The 22055-nt window shown below is 46.2% G+C and overlaps 1 protein-coding gene across 1 annotated transcript; it reads left to right on the forward strand.

Moving 5' to 3' along the window:
• Window positions 1–237: 237 nt before the first annotated feature.
• Window positions 238–21058, forward strand: LOC133457660 (apoptosis regulator BAX-like). The gene is made up of 6 exons (XM_061736962.1): window positions 238–478; window positions 10606–10654; window positions 14001–14162; window positions 14455–14587; window positions 18188–18292; window positions 18369–21058. The coding sequence occupies exons 1-6, from the start codon at window positions 376–378 to the stop codon at window positions 18465–18467; spliced, it is 651 nt and encodes a 216-aa protein (XP_061592946.1). The 5' UTR covers window positions 238–375; the 3' UTR covers window positions 18468–21058.
• Window positions 21059–22055: the final 997 nt, after the last annotated feature.

The following is a 22055-nucleotide window of genomic DNA, read 5'->3' on the forward strand; positions in this document are numbered from 1 at the left end:
ATGGGACGGAGGGCGACCCTAGATATGACTCTGCAGCGCTGCTTGTCCCAACAACTTCATGGACTCTAGCCTGAATTATGGTTCTGCGTTAAATCGACGGCGTAGGATACGCGGCGACGCGCCCGGACGGTGCGCGTCGCCGTGTATCCTACGCCGTAATCTGCGTCGGTGTAACGCGGAAGCATAAATCAGCCGCCGGTGCGGCGCCGGTCTTCCGCATTACTTCCGTGTTCTGCTGCGGAAGGCGAGCACCGGCGAGCACGGACGTCCCGGTTCTGGTTCTGGTTGAGAAGGTTTCCTGGACGAGCCGGGCTGAGTGTGGTTGGGTCAGCAGCTTGAACCCCAGTCCTCGCCCTTGAGGAGTTTGGCCGAGCCATGGCGGACGGCCGCGGGGCGGAGCGGGAACCGGAGGAGCCGGAGGAGGAGCGGGGGCCGCCGGGGCCACGACCCGGGGAGCGGGGCGCTGCGGGCGGGGAAGGTACGTGAGCCGCCCGGGCAGGGAAACACTCACGGAGCTGACGCAGTGTTTAAATCAATCCTGACAGCACTCTGTCTGTTTACCCTCATAAGACAACGTTGAAAAGACAACAGAAACAATGTACTTTTGGTTTTGTTTCCCGGGGAATCTGTGGATACGAGTTTAGTTTAATCCATGTTTGTCATCATCACCTCCTTCACACACTTCTGCTGTCTATCCACCCCGAACCCGGTTAGTTTTATAATGTGTGTGTGTGTGTGTGTGTGTGTGTGTGTGTGTGTGTGTGTGTGTGTGTGTGTGTGTGTGTGTGTGTGTGTGTGTGTGTGTGTGTGTGTGTGTGTGTGTGTGTGTGTGTGTGTGTGTGTGTGTGTGTGCGCCCCAGATGCACGTCCCGTCCTGCAGAGCTACAATTTTACTGTGTTTTACTCCCTAAACCACTTCCTTTCCCTCCAAGTGGTCATTGTCTCTTGCCAGGCCGTCATTGTAAATAAGAATGTTCTTAATGACCTGCCTGGTTAAATAAAGGCCAATGACTGAATGAATATCAAATAAAGCCATAGAATTGCCCCCCCCCCCCCCCCCCCCTTTATCGTATAATATTCACAAAGTGTAATAGTAATACAATTCATGTCATGGGTAGTGTATTTTGAAGGATCAAATACTCAACATCCCATATTATCAATTTTACATCGTGCAAGAAATCATGGACGTAGCAATCAAACTTTGAAATCGACTGCGCGCATGCGCAGAACCACAAAGTAGCATTTCTCAGCAGGTAGTAAGGATTGGCAGAACACCGGTGTTCTGCCCATTTCTGCTGCTTCGCCAAAAAATGCTCCCTAATGGTTTTCTACCTTTGCAGAGCTGCAATTTTACTGTGTTTTATTTACTCCATAAACCACTTCCTTTTCCCCCAAGTGGTCCTTGTCTCTTGCCAGGCCGTCATTGTAAATAAGAATGTTCTTAATGACCTGCCTGGTTAAATAAAGGCCAATCAAATAAAGCGATAGAATAGCTTTTTTTCTCTCTCTTTATCGTATAATGTTCACAAAGTGTAATGCGATTCAATGTCATGGGTAGTGTATTTTTGAAGGATCAAATATTCAACATCCCATATTATCAATTTAGTGTGGCAATCAAACTTTGAAAATCGACTGTGCGTATGCGCAGAACCACAAAGTAGCATTTTTCGGCAGGTAGCAATGATTGTCAGAACACCGGCTGCTGGGACTTTACAAGCTGAGGGCAGGGGGGGACTGGGACAGAAATTCAGCCCTGGCATTTTCTGTCCAGACCAGCCCACTACATTATCAGCGGACACCACATAGAAGTCCACAAATTTCACGGCGTCTTCTCTCATGCATACTACAAAGGAAGTCATTTTTCTTGATAGTGGTGATCAAATAAAGCACATAGCTATGAACTCAAGGACTAAAGTTGACAGCAATAGCAATCAATCAATCTTTATTCATTATAGTGTCAAATCACAACAGAAGTTATGTCATGACTAGGGTGAGACGAGACTAATGGGAAGAACCCTTAAGCCTGAATTAAGGTTCTGCGTCAAACCAACGCAGAGCACACGCCGTCACCGTGACGCCGTTGTGAACCTTCGGACTTCTCCATCACTCCATTTCTCCGCGGTGCAGTACCCCCCGTGACTGCTAATTCGCGCTCTTTTCCTGAATGGCTTATCCGACTTTTTCCGGTCACAATGAATCAAAGAGATAAGGACAACTATTGTGCAAAAAACCAAACCAAAAAAAATCACACATACACGAAGAAAAGAGCGCTGAAAGTTCACGACTGCTTCAAACCGGAAACCGGAAATGCGTTGCTACCAAGCGAACCAATCACAGCCCTCTCGGTCTGCGTCGCCTCGATGCATAGTTACAATTTTTGGGAGGTGCACGTCAATGACCGCGTCACGACGGCGTCGTTTTGACGCAGAACCATAACTCAAGCTTTAGTTAAAGCTAGGATCTACGATCTTGAGTTTAAAAAAAAAAAAAAAAGACACCTACTCCCCACACCAACTCCCTCCCCCCTGTGCTCTGCCTCACATGAAGCTCCCGCCTCCGACACCCCCCCTCTGGTACGGGAGCCAGCAGGACCAAGAACAAGCGGCGCCTTTGCCGAAGCGCCGATTCGACAAATACTCTCGCTCAATGTGTCCTTGGTGTTGCCGTACTTTGGGAGGCGGGGAGTAGGTGAGGACTGTCACATCACTGACATTCAAGCAGATTGACCAATAGGGGCCGTTCGGGCGGAATGGCGACTATTGGTCGACTTCTTTGCAGGATTACAGCAGATAGAAGAAATATTTTCTTTTGGTTCTTTTTGCTGATCATATTTCATAGGTAACACTATTGGGCCATAACAACCTTTATAAATTATTTTGATAAAAATGTACAATATGTAAAATCGTAGACCCTAGCTTTAAAACCAGACTCGGGGTGGGCGCTACCTCTACTGGTTGGGTGGAGGGGGAGAGAAAGCGAGACAGACAAAGAGACAGAGACAGGGAGATAAGGACAAATAGGGACAATAATAACAAAATATCCTGTCAAATAATCTAAATAGAAACATATTACAGACAGCAGCAGTATTAGAGCTGGAGCTAATTTGTATTAGCGGGGACTCAGTCATTATGAAACCATAAATAGTAGAGAATTGAAAAAAAAAATGATTATCTATAGCTATGTGAAAATGACATGAATTACAGGTCTGAATAGATATGCATTGTCATATATGTGTATGTGCACATTCTGCACAATTATGTATTGCCCTACTTCCTCGTCTGCAGCCAGCCAGCTCCACTCCTCACCAAATTCATGACCTGCAAGAAACAGCAAACAGAACTTGTATTCAGTATCTGTGTACTGACAAGTATATGTAGCCAAGTAGCCTTTTTGTCACGTTGTGACACCTATGAACAAATTAATCTGTCATGAAGGATGACTTAAAAGTCTCAAAAGAGCCCTAAAGCCTTCCTGCATAACTGCTTATTCACTTAAAAGATATGCAGATGTTTGAAATTAAAATAATCAATTTGAAAATCTTCAACCAGGAAATAATCAAGATAAAACCTTTTGTTTCAATCTGAGACTAAAACAAGCTGCATAATAAACTCACAAAGTCAAGACGGAAGTCTCAGATATGATGGATGACTCAAGCACCATGGAAGAACTTCCAGCAGGTCAGGAAAACCTGTTTGACAGGAGATGATGGTATTAGAGAATATAAAGATACATTTATGAATTACCAATTGTCATTTTATCACACAGATAGTATGTTTCATCACATAAACCTTTAAACATACACATACTGCATTGCTCTCACCACATGAAATAAGCTCAGGAACCCAAAAGTGGCCCAGTGAATGATGGAGGAGAGAAAGCAGGTCCTCAAAAGGGGACAGAGGGAAAACAACTCCTTAGGGTGGTCAACCTTAAAGAGACACAGAAACATTATTAAGTCTCTCATCATCACAAATCAAGTATGAATTCATACAACATTATAAGACACGTGACATACTCAACAAATCAAAGACGTCTCAGTAGCCAAAAAGTGGTGAAGTGGAGGCATTAAGAGAGCAAATCCTCAAAAATGGACGGAGGGGGAACAATTCCTCAGGCTCTCACATGTCTAGTGGTCAACTTGAGAAGGACATGGATACATTATTAAGTCTGAAAAATGTCTCTGTCCTGCACCTAGAATTCCTTTTTTTTTTTACTTTTTAGATGTGCGTTTCTTTTAAAACTTTTTCAAATTATTAATTATTATAATTATGAAGTATGAATTCATACAACATTAACAAATACATGATAAACTTGATAATGATAAACATGATAAACCCCAGGCTAAAGTTACTTACCATGTCTGCCTCCACTCGCTCCTCATGGTCGGGTCTAACTCCGGGACTCCTCACTGTCTCCTGGTGCTGCGGTGCTGACACCGGCCCCAAATAGGTCCGTCAATTTAGCACATTTACCAGCCTCCACCTCTAGATATTTGCGCTTTTTCAAATGCTGTTTCTTCTTTCTGTTCATTTTTTTCCACAAGTTAGCGAACAGTTTCAAGCTGCTCTACTCCTTAAGCCTGAATTATGGTTCCGCGTTAAATCAACGCAGAACCTACGCCGTAGGGTACGCCTTTGGCTCTGCGTTGGTGTAACATGGAACCATAAATCAGGCTTTAAGTGGCCCAGCAGCAGGCCATCCCCCACGAGGTCCCGCCCACCCTGCCTCGTGTAGTGATTGACAGAACTGTCAGGGCTGTCTGAGCCTGTCAGCCCAGGATTGATTGACAACGACAAACAATAGACCAATAATATATGTCGATGCTGGCAACACACTGCTAGCCCTCTGTAGCCAATCGGCCGGCCCAATTGGAGGGAATTTAGAAAAAAAAAAAAAAAAACGTAGCGGACCGGACCAGCCCACGTTGGGTCAACGGCCCACCGGGACGATGCCCGGTGTGTCAAATGGCCAGTCCGCCCCTGGCTGAGGGGGGTCTGGTCCAGTCAGTGTTGGGCAAGTTCCTACTACTCATAAACTAATTCAAAGTTCAGTTCACATAGTTTAAAAATGAACAGTTCACGTTCATAGTACACCATTTTCATTTTGAACTAGTTCAAATTCAGTTCATTTCAATATTTTTAGGTGAGAAGTATGAATGAAAAGCCACATTATCCTAAAACTGTTCACTGTATACCAGTGGTCTTCAACGCTGTCCTGCATGTTTGAGATGTTTCCTGCTTCAGCACCCTGATAAAGAATTACTGTGTCATTAACAGACTTGTGCAGACCTGGATGACAAGCTGATGACAACCATTAGAATCAGGTGTGATGATGCAAGGAAACATCTGAAACATGCAGGTGAACAGGCCTGTGTGCGTGCGTGCGTGCGTGCGTGCGTGCGTGCGTGCGTGCGTGCGTGCGTGCGTGCAAAGTGTAATAGTCACAATAGTCTAATCAATGCTCCACCTGAACTGTATCTATAGTGGAGGAGGGGGGGGGGGGCAGCGCGGGGGACTGGAGACGGGCCCGGAGAGAAGGAACCCCCCCAACAAGGAGACACCCGCACGGGCCCGACAACGGAGGGCCCCAGACCCAGGCATCCCATTCATCCATCCATTCACCCATCCGATTCCTATAATAATAATATAGTATAATAATAGAGGCAGACGCTCAGATTTGTTTTTCTCAGCGCAGGTGGACATAATTTACACAGAAAGGTTAGATTTTTACCTTTGGACTCTTTGGGAGACGATGTGTAAAATTCCCGCAAATAATGATAAGCGGAGGCATCATCTGACGTCTCGCTGACGCTGCGTCCACGACGTCTCTCTCTTCACTGGTCATGTAAAGACTGCGCCGGGCTCGGGCCGCCGTTGCCATGGAGCTGGTGCCCGTTGTTATGCTGGTGTGTGCACTGCATTGTGGGTAATGTAGTGTGAAGTCGTCGTCTCGTTGAATATTTTAAATGGGACCTATTATGAAAAACAGGTTTTTTCTTGCTTTAACATATATAAAGTGGTCTCCCCTCAGCCTGCCAACTCAGAGAAGGAGGAAAGCAACCAAATTCTGCAGTGTCTGTACAGCCGCCCGGATGAGCCGTCCAGTGTGATGTGGATCTACGAGCCAATAAGATTCTGCTCCCGTCGTTACGTAACCAAAATGCGATTTACATCGGTTGGCCTCTGATGCGTGAAACCACACCCACAACTAACTCCGCCGGCCGGAGCTTCCGCCATTTTTTCGTAGCGGTGTATCGCGTCATTCAGGCAGCCAATCAGCACAGTGCCTCATTATCATAGCTCCGCCCACTCAGAATCCTGCATAGATAATGAGGTTAGAGAATGGGATGCTGAAGACATGGCTCAGAGGCTGAAATTCTAATTTATTTAGCAAAATACATCTTTAAGACATTCAAGGCTTGTTTAAAATAGGTATAAAGCCTGGATTAAGGTTCTGCGTTACAGCAACGCAGAGCACACGCCGTCACCGTGACGCCGTCGTGAACCCTCCAGACTTCTCCGTCACTCCATTTGCCGCAGTGCAGTACCCCCCGCGAGCGCTAGAGGGGGTTTGTTCTTTTCCTGAATGGTTTATCCGACTTTTCCAGTCACAGTGAATCAAAGAGATAAAGAGAACTATTGTGCAAAAAAACAAAACAAAAAAAGCCACACACACACGAAGAAAAGAGCGCTGAAAGTTCACGACTGCTTCACGAACCGCAACCGGAAATGCGTTGTTACCAAGCGAACCAATCACAGCCCTCTCGGTCTGCGTTGGGTCTGCAACCTCTTGACGCGTAGTTACAATTTTTGGGAGGTGTGCGTCAGGCACGTCGTGGCGTGCGCTGTGGGGAGCTCATTGCGGCGCAACCTGCGGCGCATGCTCGGCATGGATTTAATGCAGAACCATAATCTAGCCTTTAGATGCCATAATAGCTCCCCTCTAAATGTGCGCCCCACCCGCTGGTGAAATGAGAAGGAGGATTATTCTGTAATAATTGGACCTAAACGGTGAAGCTGAAACTCACATAATGTGAACAGTTCAAATTCCAGTTAGTGATCTGCAGAATGAACAACAAGTTCTTTATTTGTAAATATGTTGCGTTCAGTTCAACATTCTCACAGAAATGAACGCGTTCATGCACAACACTGGGTCCGGTTCTGGTCCGGTGGGGAGTCTGATGCAGTTTCACGACACTCACAAACACGGGATCCATGATCCAAAACTGAAAGTGAGCAACAAGGTGTTAGGTTACTCTAAGCTTATCTATCTTAAAATAACTCGATAGAGAGAGTGACTTGCGGTTAACCGTTTACTTCAACGTCCATAGCAACAGTAGCCAACGACACATCCGGGTCCCTACATACTAACCACCAGCCCTCTGATTGGCTGAGACATAACCAGGCTTATAATGTACTGTAAGGGTTGGATTAATTTTACACAACACAAGGCCGGGCCTGAGTGGGAGGGGTTCTGTCCCGGGTTTCCCTGCTCTACACAGCCTGGTACAAAGACCTGCCATTAACGGACTTGTTCAGACCTGGAGGACAACCTGGGAGGACTGCTGATTTAAACCAGGTGTGTAGAAGCAGAGGGCCATCCAACCCGTGCATGGCAGTGGACCCGGGCCCGGAGCCGACCCTGGTCTGGTGTGAACCGGGCCGTGGGCAGTATAGTGCAGGGCCGTGACTGAAGGACCTGAAGCAGCTCTGAGGCCTTGTATCCACGTAGCAAAAACGGTGGTGTTTTCATGCGTTTTGACCGTTCATTTACACGAAAACGAAGCTCAAAGTCACCAAAAACAATAATTTCTGAAAACTCCGGCCAAAGTGGAGATTTGCAAAAACTCAGTTTTCACTTTTGCTTGTAATCAGAGGGAAACGGACATTTAGGCTTCAGAACGTCACATTATGCGAAAGAAGCATCATGTGTGCGACCTGTGTTTACAATTTGTTTGGCCACTGTAGTTACTCGTGTCATTTGTTGATGTTTTTTTCCAGGATTGTGATTGGCTAACATGGCTCTATGCTTCTCGTTACACTGCCCCCTGTAGGTTTGGCTGCTCATAGCACCTTAACAGGGTATTTATGCAGGTTTGTGTAAATGATGGTATTTTCAAAACGTAGAGGGGGAAATATCCGTTTTTGAAAACTATGTGTAAACGTGGCCTGAGACTACAGGCAGTGCAGAGGAAGACGTGAGGCCGTTTCCACCAGGTGTTCCTGAGCATCGCCTGGTTGGTTGTCATTACACTTCATGTGAAATCAAAGGCACGGACACACTGATACAGAGGATAAGCAACCAATCAACTAAAGGTTACGGTTGTACTTTCTATTTGTTCATATTTTGACAGAGGAACGGAAAGAGGAGGTGGGACATTCAGACAGACATTTAAATGTAGTCAGTGTTTAGACTTATTTGTACTAAACAAGATATTTAGGCAGGTTGGCCTGTTATTCCTCCTAAATCGGACTGGCTGCTCCTTTCTCCCGTCTCTTCATTCCTACCAGTATTTCCACATTCCCCACGGAGTTCCAGGACTGAACCACATCAAAGCATGTCCAGCCTTCGGATCAAGGATCCCTTTCCCGGACGGATCACCAGCAGCGTTAACGCCCCCCCCCACGGTGCTTGTCCTGGGACTTAGCAGCTCTGTCTCGTCGTACCTGAGACTCTAGCCCACTGCTTCTTTACCCAGAATGCTCAGCGGTGTCACCTGAGCGGTGCAGGTCTGATGTTTTCTAACAGACGACTGTCACTGATCTGCAAATACTTTTCTTCTTTCTCACGAGGAGCCAACTTTCATTGTTGTGACAGTTACCCGTCATCTTTTTTAAAACATTCTTGTATGTATATTGAGATTCAACAGCAAGTATTGGCAGCTAATGATGCTGTAAGGACCAATCATTTCCCAGAATGCTGATAGAACTGCTTTCAGAAACATCATGTGGGTCAGAATTACCAAACAGATCCAGGGAGGAAACAGAGGCGTAAGAAATCGGTTTCATTTTTTCCCATTTATGAGAATTTGGTTTTTAGCATTTTATGTAAATGTCTGGGAGGTGATTGGTCCTTACAGCATCATTAGCTGCCAATACTTGCTGTTGAATCTCAATATAATACTAATATTAAAATGTTGCATACCTACACAGTCATGTTATTCATGCAACAGCTGAAAAAACAGTTTTATTAACACTAACCCAAATCAATATCGGAATCCAATTGGATAGAATCAAAGCGTGATAATCTATTCTGAATCTTAAGAATTGGAATCAAATTGATTCTTGACATTTGAATCGATCCCCAGCCCTAGTCATACTTTTAACATTTGTTCCAAATTATAGAGATAAGAATTACTTACTGTTACGATGAGCAGTTTCTGCATCAGAAAATCCTAACGACAGCCATCTTTACTGGCGATGCAACCCTGATACTCCTAGAAGGGACTGAAGAGATTATTTCTTGTGGGTCCCGCAGTCTTTGCAGCTTAATGTTGATCTATGATATTGAGCCTACAAATATTGATGTTTCTTATCTTATACAGTATTGAGCCTATAAATATTGATGTTTCTTATCTTTTACAGTATTGAGCTTGTAAATATTGATGTTTCTTATCTTTTACAGTATTGAGCCTGTAAATATTGATGTTTCTTATCTTTTACAGTATTGAGCCTATTCTAAGGGCCAATCCCAATACACCCCCTACTTTCTACCACTAGCCCTAAAAATGAAGCCACAAAACCGTAGGGCCCTTGTAATCCTCCCTAGGGATTGGGACACCACTTGCTACGTCACTGCGTGGTTTACGTTCGGGTACGTAAGCGACTGCGTAGTTACGTTTGCACAAACGTCACACCATATCAGGAAGCCCAGAGCTAGAAGCTGTTTTAATTTCCGCTGTAGCGCTGTTAATATGCCACTTTATTACGTTTTAATATTTTAATATTTTTTCAGGCGTAAAAGTAACCGTTAAGATCCCCAACCTGGGTTCAGTTTATCCAAATAACGCCTGTTAAGAAATTTGCTCCGATGTTTTCGGGGATGAGAAGAGCCGCCGGCTCGAGAGCTGATTTATGGTTCCGTGTTAAATCGACGCAGAGCCTACGGTGTAGGGTACGGCGTACGGTGCGCGTCGCCGCGTAACCTACGCCGTAGGCTCTGCGTTGGTGTAATACGGAACCATAAGTCAGCCTTTATTCTGGCAACATCTTTGCAACAACAGGCAAGCGAGTGATTATGTACATTCACTGAGTGAATATTATGAAAGTAAAATATATATTTCTCGCTAGAAAACGCATTTTTATGCAGAAACTAACTCAAAATATTGATTTTATTCACTAAAGAATAAGAAATGTCCGCCATGTTTTTTTTTTTGTGATTCAGTCTGTAAGTCAGCATCTGAAATACCTCGCTTTTAAGGGCTAGATTCATACACACTACCCCTCGATATGGCCATTACCACTACATGAAAAGAGGAATTGGGACACCACTACCCTCACGGGAATGCGCAAAATTTAGGGGTAGGACTGAAAAGTAGGACTGGGGGGGGATTGGAACTGGGCCTAATATAGTCCTGTATTAACATCAACCATGTGAAACTTCCAGATGTCATCGATGATCCCATCTTGGAGACGGGAGCTGTTGTCCTCAGAGGGTAAGTGTGAGGAAACTAAATATGTGGCTGTATACACAGATTGCAGGAATACCAGCCATAAACGGCATGTGAATTCACCTTTGTTTTTAAGCTGTTTTGGGTAATCACGGTGTATTTCTCTATATGTTTGGTTTTTTTTTTTAAACATAGTGACGATCATGTGCCCGTCACCCTCAGTATTCATTTATCAAAAATGAAGGAAATACTAAGTACCTCAACTGTTTCAGTTACATTAGGAGGCTAAAGGCTCTTTTCCAGTAGCACCAGCTCAGCTCGACTCAACTCAGCCTGGTTTCTTTTCCACTACAATTCAGCACCTGGTGCAGAAGTAAGAGGTTGGAGTGAAGCTGCTGTGACGTATTTGATTGTGTATCTAAACAAAGTAGACAACAACACTAAAGATGTAAAACCTGGAGGAGATGATAGATGTGCTGCTGGGTCTGTGGCTTGTGTTCGATACCAAGTTAAAAAAAGAGAGTGAGAAAAGCTTCAAGTGGCGATGCTTTTTAATTTTGTTAGTTTGTCTCTGCCCTGCTGAAAAGTCAGCTGGAGCCGTGAGCAGCTATGAAGAGACAGAGCTCCTGGTAGATCTGGTCGTTCCTTATCTCCGTCTAGATCCCTTTTTAATTCTCTCCTCAGCACCAGGTTTATGAACATATGCACCTCAGAGTTGGATCAGAAACAGACTTTTGCTGCCGTTGCTGGTTGAATAAAATGAACAAGAATCCATCAGAGTCTCTTTCTCTGATTTCCTCCTCCTGACTCAGACGTCTGACTCCAACCCCCCGACCAATCGGTGGCCTGTAGTGTGATGATGTCAGATACAGCCGACTCAGCAGCTTAGAACCTCGGCAGAATAGTTACAGAAAAGTATCTACTCGGCACGTTAGACCCCTAGTGGGAAAGAACCAAACCGAGTGGAGGCGAGCCGAGCTGAGTAGGTACTAGTGGAAAAGCAGTAAAGGTCTGGAGGCTGATGCACACCTAAAAAAGACTTGGTAAAACAGGTGCGTTGGAGTAGGTAGGAGTGAACCAAGGAAAAAAAGGGGTCTCCCGCACACTGTTAAGTCAAATGCAAAAAACTTTAATAAGGTAAACAAACAAACAACGTTTCGGTCCACAGGACCTTTCTCAAGCAGAGATTTTTTTAAAAAGAACATTTCAGGTACATACAGTATATGGCCTACTGTAGCTGGGACAGCCAATCACCGGCTGGGTCAGTGGGGGGTCGCCAGAGGACCTGCAGCTGTAGTCAACTAGTGGTGATTTTTTTTGCAGCTCCGCCCAGGGTTTTTTTTTTTTTTTTTTTTCCTTTTTTTCCTTGGTTCACTAGTGGAAAAGCGCCATAAGTTGCAGTCGGTCATCAGCCGGGGATGGGGTGGGGTGGGGGTTCACAGCTCTGTAAACGTACACGCTTTGGCACTCTGCCGCTGTGAAGCATTCTGGTGAGTGTTAACACCATCAAAACAGTTGAGACTTTTCCCAGGAGGCGCATCCAGCAGATGGACCCCAAGGCCAGACACGCCAAGATTTAAGAGAGAACAAAAAGAGCTGCACCTCAGACCATAGAGGTGTCCCAGAGCATGCTGACGGTTAAACTCCATGTAGGCGCAATTAGAAGATTAAACGACTATGGTTTGTTTTGGAGGGTCATTAAGAAGAAGCCTCGTCCGTCTAATAAGTCGAGTTGATCATCTCAAGATATGCACTGTTGAGTGCAGTGGAGGACGGTTGGGGCTCAGCACGTGGCACCTTTCAGTCAGTCGGTCAACCACCAACTCCTCTGAGGACGCCAGTGTTCTCAGGGTGAATGTGACGCCATCTGTCCTCTAGAGATGCACCGATCAGGATTTTTGAGGGCCGATCACCAAAATCAGTATCTGCCGATCACCGGTCACAGCGTGAAATCCATACATTCGTCAATAGTGTTGTCTCATGTACACGACACTGACATTGTATTATTAGGTATCAAAATGAGGAGATGAGAAAGTATCATGAATTGACTGTTTTATTTCAGGCTGAGGCAATGTGCAATATTTCACCCTCTAGAGACTCTTAGAGACGACTTAGACTCATGTAGCTTATTAACTTAAGCTTTCTTGTGGTAATAAATGTGTACAACACAACGTGTGCACCAACACACAACAGTAGACATGTCAAAGTCTAGAGTTGATACAAGTTTCAAACTATAAACCTTAGTTTTTCTGTGGAAAAAGGAATTAAATCTTAAAATAAAAAATGAATTATGAATTATTAAGGTTTGCTAAAGCTTTAGCGGTAGCATCCGCCACGTGTGGGGAAACTCTTGTGAGTGAAGCAAAACTCTTCACACTAGAGCTGCTAATGTCCCTCATGAAGCGACTGACACGACTGTCCTGCATGAGGCTTTTGGACTGTATATATTCTGGTAAAACTCTGGCGGACATTCATCAGTGAAATAATTACGACACAGCAGCGCATACCGGGTTCCAAGCTGCTAAAGACGCGCCTAAACCCGACGTCTTCTACAACGACAAACGGCTAATGATCAAGGCTTATGAATCCATTACCTTACGATGTAGTTCTTTATTTTTCTTGCTGTTGCTGCTGTCGTTTATAGGTTTCTGTTACAGGTGAGTTAGCGGCATTGCTGCACGCTCCTGTTATTTATATAATCCTTAATGTGAGAAACTTTCAAATGTCCTATCAGCTTTGTTGTGTTCCTTCTCGGGGTATTTCCTTTGCACACACCTTGCAAACTGCAATTTTTTTGTCGTTTTCGGACACTGTGAAACTCCCATACCGGCGAGTCCATTTTCAGTGTTGTTGCTCTGTAGAGGTGGCCACGCCCCCTTAGGAGACCGGTCATGAGATCGGCCTGCTTTGAACTATTATTTTCAGAACGCCGATCAAAACCGCATTATCAGCTGATACCGATCGGTTGCTGATCGATCGGTGCATCTCTACTGTCCTCCAGTTAAAACTGCGTTGAAATAACAATGAGCTGAAGCTCACCAAGTCCGTAGGAAAAGGTCTCCACAAGTAAAAGCTTCGGGAGACCCAGACCTGGATAAGAATCTACACCAGCGTCTCAATATTCTTTCACTTTTTTCCCCATCAGTACTGCTGATCAGACATTTTCAGATCCTACATGTTATATTTATGCCAATAGGTGTCACTGTAATCCCACCGTAGTTTAGCATGAGGTCCATGCAGCTGCAGCCTCTTTTCCTGCAGCAGCTGCTGGACGTTTTTTTTGGTGTGAGCTCCAAGGGCCTACACAGAAAAGTGTGTTGTGTATGCATGATTATACATGATGTGTGCATGTGCACAGTACTCTGTTGGCTAACTGCTGCCACTGTCCCAGGTTCGTGATTGAGCGTATAAACACGGAGGACCCAGGTTTGCAGGTCTCGTCTGAGGACCTGGGAGGAAGGTCGGAAGAACAGCAGGATCCAAACATCAAAGGAGTGGTGGAACAGATGCTCAAGATCGCGGATGACTTGAACAGAAACGCCGAGCTCCAGCAGTAAGCACTTCACCACACAACCAAACGACTCAAACACTTACTGCAAACGTATCCACCTTATGTGACTGAGCAAAGGCAGTAATTACAGTTTTTTGAAACACAACTCTTCATCATTTATCTTGGAGACGGTTTACAGTTAGCAGTGTTGTGCTTTATTTCACTTCCCTCTGGAATCAGTTACTTCTAGTGTTATAAAAGATGTAATAAACAGGTAGCTTTTTACTATATAATTTGATTAAAAAAAAAACTCACACTATTGTGTAATTTGGATGTCTCTACTTCTTCTTGTCAGACTGATCAGCCAGGTTAGGAGTGATTGTGCTCAGGACGTGTTCATGACGGTGGCCAGGAGCATCTTTGTGGACGGCATCAACTGGGGTCGAGTGGTGGCGCTGTTCCACCTAGCCTCCAGACTCATCTACAGGGTAAGAGAGCCGCTGTGAGCCGCGTTTCACACACGTACAGGCGTCTGCATGAATGGATGTGTGTATATATATATATATATATATATATATATATATATATATATATATATAGATATATGTATATATATATATATATATATATATATATATATATATATATATATATATATATATATATATATATATATGTGTGTATATGTACATTCCTCTGACGTACCAGTCCATCCTGTCCATCCCATCCATCCATCCATCCATCCATCCATCCATCCATCGTCCACCGCTTATCTGTTCCCGGGCCGTGGGGTCAGCAGTCTCAACAGTGATGCCCAAACTTCACCTTCACCCCAGACACTTCCTCCAGCTCTTCCTCCATCTCTTCCTCCAGCTCTTCCGAGGGGAGTCCGAGGCGTTCCCAGGCCAGCTGAGAGACATAGTCTCTCCAGCGTGTCCTGGGTCTTCCCCGGGGTCTCCTCCCGGTGGGACATGCCTGGAACACCTCCCTAGGGAGGAGGGACATGCCTGGAACACCTCTCTAGGGAGGAGGGACATGCCTGGAACACCTCCCTAGGGAGGAGGGACATGCCTGGAACACCTCCCTAGGGAGGAGGGACATGCCTGGAACACCTCCCTAGGGAGGAGGGACATGCCTGGAACACCTCTCTAGGGAGGAGGGACATGCCTGGAACACCTCCCTAGGGAGGCGTCCAGGAGGATCCGGTACAGATGCCCAAGTCACCTCAGCTGACTCCTCTCAATGTGAAGGAGCAGCGGCTCGACTCCGAGCTCCTTCCGGGTGACCGAACTCCTCACCCTATCTCTAAGGGAGCGTCCAGCCACCCTGTGGAGGAAACTCATCTCGGCCGCTTGTATTCGCGATCTCGTCCTTTCGGTCACTACCCAAAGCTCATGACCATAGGTGAGGGTAGGGGCGTAGATTGACCGGTAAATCGAGAGCTTCGCCTTTCGACTCAGCTCCTTCTTCACCACGACGGTCCGGTACATCGACCGCATAACTGTGGACGCTGCACCGATCCGTCTGTCAATCTCCCGCTCCATCGTTCCCTCACTCGTGAACAAGACCCCGAGATACTTGAACTCCTCCACCTGAGACAGGACTTCTCCACCCACCCGGAGAAGGCACGCCACCCTTTCCCGATGGAGAACCATGGCCTCGGTTTTGGAGGTGCTGATTCTCATCCCTGCCGCGTTGCACTCGGCCTCAAACCGCCCCGGTACATGCTGAAGGTCCCGGTCCGATGAAGCCAACAGGACAACATCATCTGCAAAAAGCAGAGATGAAATCATGAGGTTCCCAAACCGGATCCCCTCTGGCCCCTGGCTGCGCCTAGAAATCCTGTCCATAAAAATTATGAACAGGACCGGTGACAAAGGGCAGCCCTGCCGGAGTCCAACATGCACCAGGAACAAGTCTGACTTACTGCCGGCAATGCGAACCAAACTCCTGCTCCGATCATACAGAGACCGGACAGCCCTTAATAGAGGGCCCCGGACTCCATACTCACCGAGCACCCCCCACAGAATAGAACGAGGGACACGGTCAAAGCCTTCTCCAGATCCACAAAGCACATGTAGACTGGTTGGGCAAATTCCCATGAACCCTCGAGCACCCTGCAGAGGGTGTAGAGCTGGTCCAGTGTTCCACGACCGGGACGAAAACCGCATTGTTCCTCCTGAATCCGAGGTTCAACTATCGGCCGTAATCTCCTATCCATTACCCTGGCGTAGACTTTCCCGGGGAGGCTGAGAAGTGTGATCCCCCTGTAGTTGGAACACACTCTCCGGTCCCCCTTTTTAAAAAGAGGGACCACCACCCCGCTTTGCCACCCCAACGGTACTGTCCCCTTCCTCCATGCGATGTCGCAGAGGTGTGTCAACCAAGACAGCCCTACGACATCCAGAGACTTGAGGTACTCAGGGCGAATCTCATCCACCCCCGGTGCCACTGAGGAGCTTACGAACCACCTCGGTGACCTCGGCTTGGGTGATGGATGAGCACGCCCGAGAGTCCCCACTCTTTGCTTCCTCAGTGGAAGGCATGTTAGTCGGGTTGAGGAGATCCTCGAAGTATTCCTTCCACCGTCCGACGATGTCCCCAGTCGAGGTCAACAGCTCCCCACCCGCACCATAAATGCCGGAAGAGTACTGCTTCCCCCTTCTGAGGCGCTGAACGGTCCGCCAGAATTTCCTCGAGGCCGACCGAAAGTCTTCCTCCATGGCCTCCCCGAACCCGGGTTTTTGCCTCCAGGACCGCCCGAGCCGCGGCTCGCTTGGCCTGCCGGTACCTATCTACTGCGTCAGGAGTCCCACCGGCCAACATAGCCCGGTAGGACTCCTTCTTCAGTCTGACAGCATCCTGTACTTCCGGTGTCCACCACCGGGTTCTAGGATTGCTGCCACGACAGGCACCGGAGACCTTGCGTCCACAGCTTCGAGCCGCTGTGTCGACAATGGAGGCAGAGAACATGGTCCACTCGGACTCAATGTCCCCCGCCTCCCCCGGGATCTGAGAGAAGCTCTCCCGGAGGTGAGAGTTGAAGATGTCCCTGACAGAGGGCTCGGCCAGACGTTCCCAACAGACCCTCACCATCCGTTTGGGCCTGCCCTGTCTGTCCTACCTCCTCCTCCACCAGCGCATCCAACTCACCACCAGGTGGTGATCAGTTGACAGCTCAGCCCCTCTCTTCCCCCGAGTGTCCAAGACATGCGGCCGAAGGTCAGATGAAACAACAACAAAGTCGATCATTGACCTCCGGCCTAGGGTGTCCTGGTGCCACGTGCACTGATGGACACCCTTCTGCTTGAACATGGTGTTCGTTATGGACAAACTGTGACTAGCACAGAAGTCCAACAACAAAACACCGCTCGGGTTCAGATCGGGGAGGCCGTTCCTCCCAATCACGCCTCTCCAGGTATCACTGTCATTGCCCACGTGAGCGTTGAAGTCCCCCAGTAGAACAATGGAGTCCCCAGTTGGAGCACTATCAAGTACTCCTCCCAGGGACTCCAAGAAGGCCGGGTACTCCGCACTGCTGTTCGGCCCGTAGGCACAAACAACAGTGAGAGACCTTTTCCCGACCCGAAGGCGCACCGGGGTGAACTCCAACACATGGCGGCTGAGCTGGGGGGCTATAAAAGCCCACACCAGCCCGCCGCCTCTCACCCTGGGCAACTCCAGAGTAGTGGAGGGTCCAGCCCCTTTCAAAGAGCTGGTTCCAGAGCCCAAGCTATGTGTGGAGGTGAGCCCGACTATCTCTAGCCGGTATCTCTCAACCTCACGCACAAGCTCCGGCTCCTTCCCCCCCAGCGAGGTGACATTCATGTCCCCACGGCGAGTGTTTTGGTCCAGGGATTGGGTCGTCGAGGCCCCGCCACGACTGCTACCCAGCCCACATTGCACCGGCCTCTCACAGTCCTTCCTGCGGTGGTGGGCCTACGGGAAGGTGGGCCCATGTCGCCATTTTGGGCTGAGCCTGGCCGGGTCCCACGGGCAAAGACCCGGCCACCAGTCAAGTGGTCAGGTTGTTCTTCAATGGGGCACTTTAATGGAGTTTCAAACTTGTGTGTGTTGTGTGTCCGCAGGCTCTGACCACCAACCACCTGGAGAACATCCGGATGGTCATCAGCTGGGTTCTGCAGGTCATCAGGGAGCGGCTTTCCCCCTGGATCTTGCAGCAGGGCGGCTGGGTGAGTGATCAGTGTGTTGCGATGCTCCAGTGCTCAGGTGTTTGCTCGGCTCCTAACCCTGCTCTCTCTGCTCCAGGAGGGGGTGATCCAGAGCTTCTCCCGCTGGAGGACAGCAACCATTGTAGCGTCAGTCGTTCTTGTAGCAGCCTTCGTCTACTACAGGAAGACGCGCTGAGACACCAGAGACCACCTCAACACCCGAGCTGCCGTCTCACATCTCGAGCACACGCAGCCCAATGACTAGACCCTCTTTGGGAAGTTAATTACAGTAATTCCTCAGCCTCTATCTCGTTAACAATCGGAGGTCAAGCGCTCCACTTTGAGGAGCTCCCCTCCTCTCTTCTCAGGTTTCCAAGAATGGAAAAGTGAAACCAGCTTTACATCCATCTGCATCCTCGTCTTCCTCCACCAGCGGTTCACCAGGGCCTCCCGGTTGTTGAGTAAAAGTGTTTAACAGTGACTGTCACCACGTTCCCTACGGACCTGATCACCCCTGAACCAGAGCTGTGGCTCACTTCTGGATGGGACGTCTGATCTCAGCAACAACAGGACGTGGGAGGACCTAACAACGTGCCAAAAGGCTTCACCAGCATCATTTATCTCTAGTCAAACTCTCAAAATTCAGTAAAATGAACCGACTTTGATGTCATTTAGCTTCATTGAAGCTAAAGTGGCAGGAATTTCCTCAAATCCAGCCACATTCGTCTTTCAGTTTACGTGGCTCACGGGCTTTTACAGCATCACGTCACACGGTCACACAGCTTTTACAACCAAGCCGTGTTACTCATTTCTTCTTTTTCTTCTCAGTCCTGGCCGAAGGCTGACGCTCCACACCAGCCCAGCAGGACAGATAGCTGTGAGAAACTACTCCGTTGTGCTCAGAATCGGAAGTTTTTTCATTTTTAATGGACTCAATCTATCTCAGGTTCAGACTGCTCATCACTCACTGATTCTTCACGCACACACAGTTGTTTACGACCACTACTGACACATAAAGGCCAAACTTTTTAAAGGAACCTGTAGCAACACATTATAGATAGCATGTTGTGAGCATGACGAGTTGCTTCAGCCTGGAACAGAATTACAGCTCCAACATGAAATGTTTCATACAGCTTCTTCTGATCATTATTTGATCTACTCCGAGCTGCAGCTTATGACTTCCTATTGGGTGAAAAGAGGTAAATGTTTTAGTTTTTCTTTGCGTTGGAGAGCTCCATATAATTCACCGGAGAGTCAAACGTCGTCATTGTAGTAACCGTTTTCCCACTTTTATTGAGCTGGAGTTGTTTTCCAGGCTGAGGTATTTAATTCCTGGTGTTGGTTTGTCCTGCTTTGATGCAGTTGTGTTCTTGTGCCTGTAAGGAGCAGGTTCATCATCCATGATACAGTCCAACTATTTAAAAATAGCTGATGACACTTCCCATAATTGTCCACAACTGCCTTCAAAAGCATTTGGTTGTGTGATACATGAAGGAAAATATAGCAAAGGTGTACCCCCCCCCCCCCTTTAAAACCATGTTTGATCCTCCTTTGGGGTTAAGAAAGCACATGGCATGAAGCTAAATCAGAATTTTGTCCAATTTTATCCAAAGCTGCCTCTTTTACCTGCCCACCAATGTCATATGTATCTCTAACTCTGTAAACTGTATTCCAGCTTTAATTTTACACAAGTGATTCTTGGCCACTTTAAAAAACGAAAGAATGGTTATAGATTTCTTTAAATATGTCATTTCTAGCTGTTTTTATTTGTCTTCTAGTTTTAAAAATACAATAAAAAATGTTATTCTAAAGTAAACACAAGCAAATACTTGACAAAGAAAAGATGCTGAATGGGTGTCCTGCATTGTACAACCCTCAATCAGGAAATATGAAAACTGATGGGAACGAAAGGGACAGATTCATACATTTACTGAGACTATTATTTGATTGAAAGATAAACCTAAAATACTACATGGTGTTTTTTATAACTCTCTTCAGCATCATTTTTTTTAAATACATATAAGGTCTATAAAAGGGGGGTATCTGGGATGAACCAATGCAAAGTTTCTCCACGGATGAAACAGTATTTCGTATCCTTTAGTGGAAGAAATGGACTTTGTGTTGTCAAAGTCCAGAGGTGAGTGGCTGCGACCGCAGAGGGAACACACTTCTCTGACGGGGAAGAAGCAGCAGCATTTAATGCAGAAAAGTGAGATTTTAGAGCCACACAGATATTAAAGATGAAATCTTTTCCAGAAATGTCCACATGTTTTATTTAGGACGATGCAAAACCACGTTCCCTACACATTGCTCAGTTTGAAGTCCTGTGGTGTCCTGTGAATTTAAGGCTTATTTTTAAGACCAAACGATCAGACGCAACTTGAAACGTGTTGCGTTTATATGATCGGTAATGAAATAAAAGCAAACGTGTGAATTATTTTAATCTTCATTGCCTTTACCAAAGCTTTTTCTATATGGGGTTGGGAATAAAAAGGAAATAATGTAAATAGTGCTGTGCGTAGCGCGTGTGAGGGTCATCCAGGAGATTGATGGTGGATTCATGCTTGTCGTCGGGGGCTCGGCCCACCTGACGTACATCTGTTATCTGGTTCACTGTGAGCGTTTGCATGTTTTGCAACCACGTTGACTGCACTTTGAAAGAGGGATTACCCTATTTTTTTTTTTAGCTGTTATGTGGTGGGGTTTTAAAAAAATAAAATGTGAGCTAATTTGTGTTTTGTCAGGAATAAATGATTTGATTGGGTGAATAAATACAACATGTATTAACCCGATGGCTGCTGTGAGTTTGTGAATCATTGGAGCCTTCTCTGTTCATTAAACTAAGCACTGCGTTCTTGTATTTAGCGTATTCAGGCTTTTATTTTGGAGTCTCTTGTGAATTAAAGCAATTGGAAACATTGCAACGGTGCGTTAAGCATTCCTCCGGTCTCTGGAGCGGAAGGGCCTTGTCAGTTTCATTTTGGATGATACTCAAAAAACATAGTTTAGCCATTAAATGGCAGTTTAAGTGTTTTCTCAGAGGGATATGTGACCTCAGGCCTCTGATCAGCCTCAACTTCACACAGTAATCACGTAAAGGCCTCGTCTCAACATTTCTGTCACACTAGACTTCTTTTCTTTCTCTTTAACTGTTTGCATTTGGTATTGGATGGGTTAAGTACAGAAGCAAAGTGCTGCCACCCCAGAAAAATAACAGAAAAAAATGTCAGTATCACGATATAACGTGATACTGATATTTTTTTATTTTTCTGGGGTGGCATCATTTCGCTTCCGTAGTTAAGCGTCATTTAACAGCTAAAGATTTAAGCAGTAGATGATGCTTTTTATATAATCTGCCCTCTTGACTGTGACACCATTTTAGCTTTGCAACAAAAGATGATGGTTTTGATTTTTTTTATGTAGATTAAAATGCCCAAACATACATACAGTATTCTATGTTACACTTTAGCATAATAATATAGAGGTCAGGAACTGTAAAGTCATATACATAACTAATTGTTGTGTTTCAGACAAAAGCATGTACAGTATTTTGGCTGTAGCCACTGGAGTAATTATTAATAAGCTGCTGTTTATCCCTATCTGGATCTTTGATCAAACACTCTTTAAAACTCATTCAAGCAAGTGAGCTACATTTACTCAAGAGGCCTGTAATATATTCTGAGAATGGTCTAAAATGATCCCAGATGATATGCAGGACTGATTAATAGTTTCCAGAAATGTTATTTTTTCCCCTACATAATACTGGGAAATGGGAATTCTGATA

Source organism: Cololabis saira, chromosome 2 (assembly GCF_033807715.1).
Source record: "Cololabis saira isolate AMF1-May2022 chromosome 2, fColSai1.1, whole genome shotgun sequence".
Taxonomy (NCBI): Eukaryota; Metazoa; Chordata; class Actinopteri; order Beloniformes; family Belonidae; genus Cololabis; species Cololabis saira.